Source organism: Perca fluviatilis, chromosome 1, assembly GCF_010015445.1.
Source record: "Perca fluviatilis chromosome 1, GENO_Pfluv_1.0, whole genome shotgun sequence".
Classification (NCBI taxonomy): domain Eukaryota; kingdom Metazoa; phylum Chordata; class Actinopteri; order Perciformes; family Percidae; genus Perca; species Perca fluviatilis.
Window position 1 is genome coordinate 16,508,386 of NC_053112.1, and position 8,092 is coordinate 16,516,477.

Sequence of the window (8,092 nt, forward strand, 5' to 3'; positions counted from 1 at the left end):
GGGGCGGGGCGTCTGCAGCCCGTTTGGCGAATCAAATTCCAAAACAAGTGCACCTCATGTTAAGAGACAGGCAGGACTCTACTCGTGACTTGTTTAACATGTATCCTACTACAGGAGATAACAAATGTAAATGATTAAAATGTATTTGTAAACAAAATACATCAATAAAGATGGACACAGTAACATGATTACCTATACAATATAATGCAATACATTATGACAAATAAATACTACTTTATGTTACATTTATATTAAGACTGTCAGAGGTATTCATTCAACTAGCCCTACACAGTAATGTTAAAGGTATTTATATATTTGTATTGCATTACTATATATACATTTAAGATAAAAGTTGTAAAAAATTATTTGGTGAAGCAGAAATATATATATTTTTTTCTTTCTTCTTTGATCCCTCAGATTTATCTAAGGACTCCATTGGGGTGTCCAGGTTGGGAACCATTGCCTACAGTATATAGTTTCATAGTAAGTGTGTATTAATCAGTGACCAGTACTAGTTAATTGACTGACAATATTTATTGTCCTATAACAGAAATTACACACAATAATCAACACAACAATGCTGTTATTAATTAGAATGCCTGCGAAGCTAACACTAATGCAAATCCTGTCCCACCTACTGCCTAACAAATCAATTACATTAGAGGTATTACATCAGAAGTAGTGTAATTAATTAAGGCAAATGTGGAAAAAGTGCTAATGGTGTGAATGTGATGGATAAGAAATTCAGATGTCCAAGATTGTAAACAAATGTGAAAAAAATAGCCTCATTAGAAGAAGTCACCAAAACTGTTCAAGATTATGTACAGGTTTTGAATTTGTGGGTATTTGGATCTTGGCTTGATGCGGAGCCAAAGTCATTTTATTTATGCAACATTATTATTAAAATAAATTAAGTTAATCTTTTCAGTCTTTTCTGTTTTTCAAGGTGAAGAAGATTGTCAGGGAAGTGTCCACAGAACATCAAATACATGTTTATGTGTGATTCATTTCAATTGCTCAAATCTCATTTCAAATGTTAATAAGACACAACATAATGACACTGCCTCATGCATAATTAAGTCAGCAGATTTAAACTACTGTTATTATTCATACACAGTATGATGCTGGGCCTGTATTTCTCAGTGCTCTTCCCACCATCATTTGCAGCAGGCAGCAGACTGTGTGCTGCAGCATCCCCCTGTGGCTGAACCTGGACTTTGTTTCTCCAGCTGATGGACCAGCTCAAAAGGATCCACAATGCCTGCCTGTATCAACAGTTCACAAGGTAGAAATCAGAGGGAGTTTACATAACCTAACCTACATAAAGTTCTACCTAAGTATTAAATACATAATAATTGTGTTTCGCCCAAGACAATTGTAAGGAATGTAGAAAAGTAAAAAAAAAAGTGAATTCTCACTTTTTCTGATTTTTTTAGCATTAAAAACCATGTAATATGCTGAACATTCTATATAACCACAGAATAAAAAGTTGTTGCACACGGAGCACTCCGGTGCATCTTTACACCTGGTACCAATGTCTCTAGTTGTTCATTAAATCAACATTTCACAGTAGCTGTACTTTCAATAACAAGACCAAAGGCTTTTTATTACTATAATCACCAACTAGATGTGTTTCTGAGAAAGGTATTGCAGACCTGATTTCACTTCAGAGTCCAAAGGTTAAACCCAGTGACAAATTTAGATAAATCACTTTTTTCAATTGACTTCTTTGCTACACAAAAAAACAAAATGGAAATCCCTTAATAGCTGAATAAAATGTCATGAGTGATTAAAAGATGAAGGTAGTATATAGTATATATAGTGGTGTTTGTAGATGTGTGTGTGTGTGTGCACAGAATCACCATGAGTGCTGATAAGATGGTATTCCATTAGCTGAGAAGAGAACATTCCTTCCTGTTCAAGGTTCCCCAGCATGACTCCACAGTCTGGTTATGACTCCAAGACAGCTGCTTGACCTTGTGCGTGTGGATGTGTGCGTATGTATGTTTGAGTGGGTATGTGAGTGTGTGTCTCTGTGTGTGTGTGTGTGTAAGAACTTGCAGCATGCATTTCTGGTGCACACATGCGCGTGTGACTATGTGCACAGTGTAGACCGTGGGGCTCTCTGGGTGTGTCACACTCTTGGAACTGATACGACAAACACACTGACCTCTAGTGCTCAAAGACAAATCACACCAAGACATTTCCACATCCAGGAATTTAGTTGGAACACTGACCTTAGGTTTGACTCCGCAGGACTCACGGGAACCTCCCGGTGGCTGGAAAGTGAAGTCCTCCGTAAATCTTGAATGGGTCAAGATGGTGGCCACCTCTCCATCAACCTCCACCACTTCATCCACCTGTGAAATACACCCACACCTGACATCATTTGCACACTCTTGCATGAGCAGAAGACATCAAGATGTTCTTGTACTGCATGTACAGACCTTGAATGCGTTCTGACAGTCAAACTGGAAGTTGTCCTCTACTCCTATAATGCCCCCATTATATATGACCTGACAGGGCTTAATGTTGCCTTTAGGGACTTTGAACAGGCGGTATGTGGCAGAGACAAACTTGAAGTCGCCTGTATTGCCAGAATGGGTAAGAGAGAGTCAATAAATGCACCAGTCAACCTCAACAAAATTCTATAATGTCTTGTGTGATATATTTATTGAACAATTAAAAACTAAGCCTTAAAAGGGACTGTTGACCCCAAAATGCAATTTTCCTCTTGCCTGTAATGCTATTATCAATCTAGATTTTTTTTTGTGAGTTGCCCAGCGTTGCTGATATCAGTCGTAAAGATGTCTGCCTTCTCTCGAATATTACATTGACATTAGATAGCCCTTGGCTTGTGGTGCTCAAAGAGCCAAGAAATAAATTTTTAAAACTCAACAGCAATATCTCTTTCCGGAAATCATGACCCGGTTACTCAAAATAATACACAGACCAGTTTTAATGTAGGAACTATTTTCCTTCTACCCATGAGTCCATGAGGAGGCTTCCTTCTGGGCAGTGATGCGGTTGGCAGGTGGGGTTTAGCAGAAAGAAAACAGTCTCCAACACTAGGCAACTCACACCAAAACAACCTAGATTGATAAATAGCACTACAGGTAAGAGAAAAAACTATGTATTTTTGATTTTGGGGTGAACTTTCTCTTTAAGTTGCACCAACACAATTAGAAGTTAGTGATAACAGTTTAGTATAACTCAGATTAACAGGCGTTAAACATTAACCAGAGCTGTGCAACATAAATTAAACCCAAGAACACCCTAGTTTTGTAAATGTAAATTAGGAAAACCTGACTCTATCTAAACCGAGATTATAAAAAACAGAAAGATAGCAACAAGACTATCATGATTTTAGCATTTACATAACTCACTGGAGAAAAATAAAAAAAATCACAATATGAAATATATTTATATATAAATATATATTTAAAAAAATAGAATGGATATTAAAATTGCATCTGGTGTTCACGTACAACACTTTCTACCATGTAACAAACAATGGAAATGTTGGAGCTGGTCACAGGCTTGTGATCTTTAAGAATTGCAAATGTGGGCTCCAGGTAAATCTCTGAAACTGAACTACAGTACATGAAACTCTTCTGAGAAAACTTGTGGGCCAGTAGATATTTGGTGACCAGAAAACATTACTTTCAAGAATTTTACTGGATCCACAGGACTGAAGAGTAGATGTGTAGTAACTCATAAAGTTCAACCAAATGACCTGTCAATTAACACCTGCATAAACCTTAAAGATGCTGTAGCTGAAACTGACCCTATGTTCCAGTAGAACTACATTACAAAAAACATCTTGGTCCTCTGGCATCACCTACAGCCTCTAGTGCGATTTGCAAAAACCCACCGCTCCCTGTTGAGATGCACCAATCAGGGCCAGGCAGGGGGTGTCTAACTGCGCGTCAATTACTGCTCATGCACACACATTCGTTCTCCTTTGTGGGGGGAGGGGCTTAGGAGACCGTTTTGGCCTTTAGCGGAAAGGGGGGAGGGACTGAGTAGTTGTCGATGTTCAAATTTTTTCTTCACAATCCTACCTACAGCACCTTTAAAGGCCCTGTACACCCATGGTCCACCCAAACAGGTGTTTTCACTCATTAAGGCTAATTAGACCTCTGTGTGGGCATGTGCAAAATAATCTTATTTGACATCTCCATAACTCTTGTGTAAGCTTTATTGCACCTGTCAGGGAGCAGAAGTCTAATTAGCAAGAATAAGTGGAAACACCTGTATGGGTGTGCAAGGCCTTCAAAATTAATGTAGTTTCGGATAAATCTTGGCTTAAAAAAAAAGCATAAATACATAAGTAAAAAAGCAATTGTTGTTAATTGATATTTATTTATTAAACGAGGAATACCTATTGAGATGTGTCATCTCATTTCGAGAGGGTCCTAAAGAGAGTTTAAATTCAGGTTTAGTCTTAAAATACATTGTAATGTTGGTGCAACGATAATTTAATTTAGTTTGAAAATGAATGTTTTTTTATGTAACCCAGCCTGGGTTTTTTTTTTAGAAACAAGCAAACAATGTAATACACAAAAATAAATTAATAAGTAACACATAAAGAACAAAATAGTATCAAACCCAGAACTTTCTGTAGCTCTTTGTTGTCGACAGTGATGATGCTGGCTGTAACCAGTCGTGGTGGGCTGAAGCCCACTTCTTCAGCCAACTGCAGCAGATCCTTCCACCAGAGTGCTCCACCAAGACACTCACCTGCCAAGATACATTTCATTGAAAAATTCTGGCACGTGTCTGTGAGCTTTTATGGCAGAAGGATATTAATTTGACGCACCCCACAGCACTTTGTGGTTTTTAATTTCCTCTGTTAGTATTCCACTGCTGTAGACATCACTGAAGTACAGCTCACCACCATCCTAAAGATCAACAGTCAAACAGTGTATGTAGTTAATATGCAAACTAAGTAGACTAATAGGTTCAATGGTTCATGACTCATACTTTTTTGTGTGCCTTTTGTCAAAGCATTCTTGTTGTGTTTTGTAAGATTTAATTGGAAAATGAGACCAAAGCTCAACTCTAAAGCAGTGTACCTTGAGCACACTGTAGGCTTCCGTCAGTACTCGCTTCTTGTCTGGAGAGAGATTCACCACACAGTTGGAACTATGGCAGAAAATCAACATTTCAACACAACTGTTCTAGAATTACACAGCATTAAAATACAAAAAAGAAAGAGAAAAAGAAAAAAAGACGTACATAATGATATCAAATGAGCTCTTTTCCAGACCCGCTTCTGTTAGGGCCTCAATGTAGCCCTGGACAAAGCTGACATTGGACTTCTTGTAGCCAAACTCTTTCATGTGATAGTCCACATATGTCCTGGCAATGTCAAGCTAGAAAAGAACAAGCTGTTGCATTTGAATCTAAATTTGAATTACATACATAATACCAAAGTACATACAAGTACATACATACTAGGGGTGCAAGATATATCGACTCAATATCGTTATCGCAGTATCACGTTGCGCAATATTATATCTAGAGGTGCAAGATATATCGACTCAATATCGTTATCGCAATATATCGAAAGTGTCGCAATTAAGTATGCAATATTTTTGTTTATTTTGTGGAGCGCTGCGTCCCGTCCGTTGGCTGTGTGGCCTAGTTGTGTTCGATTTAGAGCCCGCTTGAAACGCTATAATGATCATGTATCATTCAGTCCCTCCAGAAAAACGCGATTATGCGATCGCGTTATTCAATGCATAATCAGCCAAAGTCCGCATATTTATGCAGGGGCCGCATTTTTTCAAATATGCCGCACTTTCGACGCATAAATTGCTGATTTCCGCACAAAATATGCGGGGCTTGCATGATTTCATAATCCCCGCATTTTCGTTGCAAAAAAGTCACATATATCTTAGCAGTAATTGAAAAATGTTGCGTCTACTTCACACAAGAGCAGCCATTTTCCCCTGTTGCCATGGGAACGTAATGAAGTGACATAATTACGCGACGTGAACATCATCGAAAAGCAGGGTGTTGGGGGGAATTACTTTTTTTTCTCTTTTTCATCAAACCGCAGTTTTTGCAAGTTCCCGCAATTTTTGCAAGTTCCCACAAGTTTTGCAAGTTCCCGCAATTTCATGGCATAAAATTGCATAAATATCCCGAATTTTTTATGAAAACGTGCCGCATAATCAAGGATTTTTGCCCGCAACAATCACAAAAAACTCTGCATTTTTCTGGAAGGACTGATCATTGGCCAGTTACTGTGCCACTTGCACACATTAGTGCACGAGGTCCACCACGTGATAAACCCTATGTGGTGTACCCCGTGTGAGCATATTTTCGACAGTGTGACAGTGTAAGTGAAGAAATAGATAGAGACAACAAAACGGAACGAATCAGAGAAGCGAAAGAAAAGTTGTGTCCTGTTCACTTTATTTATTTTATACTGTACAACCAGTAAAACATGTCCTGTTCTGTAGACACATGTTGTACCAGTCCAATATGACTGTCAGTTGAAATAAACCTTGTGTTGTAAGAAAACTTGTTTGTTACGAATCTATTTCGATGCGTTTTCCCGTAACTTTTGTAATTTTACGTTTAAAAATATCTAAATTAATATCGATATTGCAATATTCATAATCGATATCACAATATGACATTTTGTCAATGTCGTGCGGTGCAACCCTAATACATACCAGGGAGCAGAATTTTGTCTTTCTAAATCCAGAATAGGAAAGCTATTGTTTACAAGACCTTTAGCCTTCACACATTTTAATTTACTTTTTTGTATACATCACTGACAGTTCACTGTGCACCACAGCCATACTGTGATGCTGATGTACAGTACCTGGTCCTCAGTCATGTCAATCCCAGTGACATGGCCCTTCTCGCCCACAAGCTGACTTAGCATGTAACAGTCCCTCCCACTTCCACTTCCCAGGTCCAGTATCCTGCAGCCCTCCAAGCACTCTGGCACCACCAGCCCACAGCCATAGTACCTGAGGGAGAAGGATATGCCCACTGTAACCATCTGTGGATCAGCGATTGTTGCAGTGTAAACAACTCTGAAGCAACAGTGTAACAACAGTCCAGTGACCTTGCGGTGACGTCAGGGTGTACTTTCTTCAGAGCCTGGCGGATGAAGGCAGGGATGGGCTTGGCTGGAGCTACGCAGGCATTGCTCTTCAGGTCTGCGGTGTTTTTCAACACCTTGCCATAATACTCCTGTTTGAGTGCAGAAAGGCCAGCTAGCTATATAGTTGCTCCTCGTCATACAAAAAGGTTCTTATCAGTTAATATTAATTTGACTCGATAGGCCACTTCTAATCTGTAGCCTACTTTGGTCGGTGAATTCACCTCGAGACAAGCATTACTAAACAGTGCTGAACTAACTTAACATTGTTTTAAATAAAAGTTGCTTGTGTTTTAGCTAAGTAAAGCACTTGCGCTAATAGGTTAGCGACCATGTAACTAACGTGTACAGTGATGCACGTTATATTACCTTGACGTCCACGTGAACGGTGCTATCAACGAAGCCTTTTGCACACGCACTTAAAAAAAGACAAGTTAAATTCAAATAGCATGTAACGTTAGCTAGTTAGTTACTGTTAGCTGTAACGTTACGCTAACTGCTAATTCACTCCCATTGCTGGCTAGTTACAGCAAACAAGTTACAACTTAACTACATTCCACAAGTTTACAGTTACAAGTTATTATGTAGCTAGAACGTTATTAATGTAGCTAACTAACATCGATATAAAAACAGTTACGGTCTCACGTTAAGGTTCAAATCTGACACACGCCACTCGCTCCAATGCTAAGTTCCATAAACATACTATACGATAAATAAAGTTATGAGGTATGTTTTGAGGTGGTTCTTACCGATTTTCTTCAGCCATTGCATTGAGTTTTAACAATGTCCCCAAATTGTACCGGTTACAGTTATAGGAAAGCTTTCAGCAGTGTTCTGCTCTCTGAACAATATGAACAGTGTACAGTTGACTTCTTGCTTATTAGCACACCCTGTCCTTCACTTAATGAAATCACAGCTGGACCCTGGTAACATAACAATAAAGTTCAAAGATAAGGTGTATGTTAC

General features: G+C 38.7%; 1 protein-coding gene across 2 annotated transcripts; it reads right to left on the reverse strand.

Moving 5' to 3' along the window:
• Positions 1-515: 515 nt before the first annotated feature.
• On the reverse strand, positions 516-8,015 carry as3mt (arsenite methyltransferase). 2 transcript variants are annotated; one of them, XM_039810163.1, is made up of 11 exons: positions 7,876-8,015; positions 7,496-7,544; positions 7,091-7,218; positions 6,842-6,992; positions 5,242-5,378; positions 5,079-5,148; positions 4,823-4,904; positions 4,612-4,743; positions 2,448-2,587; positions 2,238-2,360; positions 516-1,265 (listed from the first exon to the last, which is right to left on the reverse strand). In XM_039810163.1, exons 1-11 carry the CDS (start codon positions 7,890-7,892, stop codon positions 1,158-1,160), a joined length of 1,137 nt encoding a protein of 378 aa, XP_039666097.1. In that variant the 5' UTR covers positions 7,893-8,015; the 3' UTR covers positions 516-1,157. The 2 variants fall into 2 exon arrangements, with proteins under 2 accessions (XP_039666097.1, XP_039666105.1); XM_039810171.1 differs by lacking the exon at positions 7,091-7,218.
• Between the last annotated feature and the right edge of the window lie 77 nt (positions 8,016-8,092).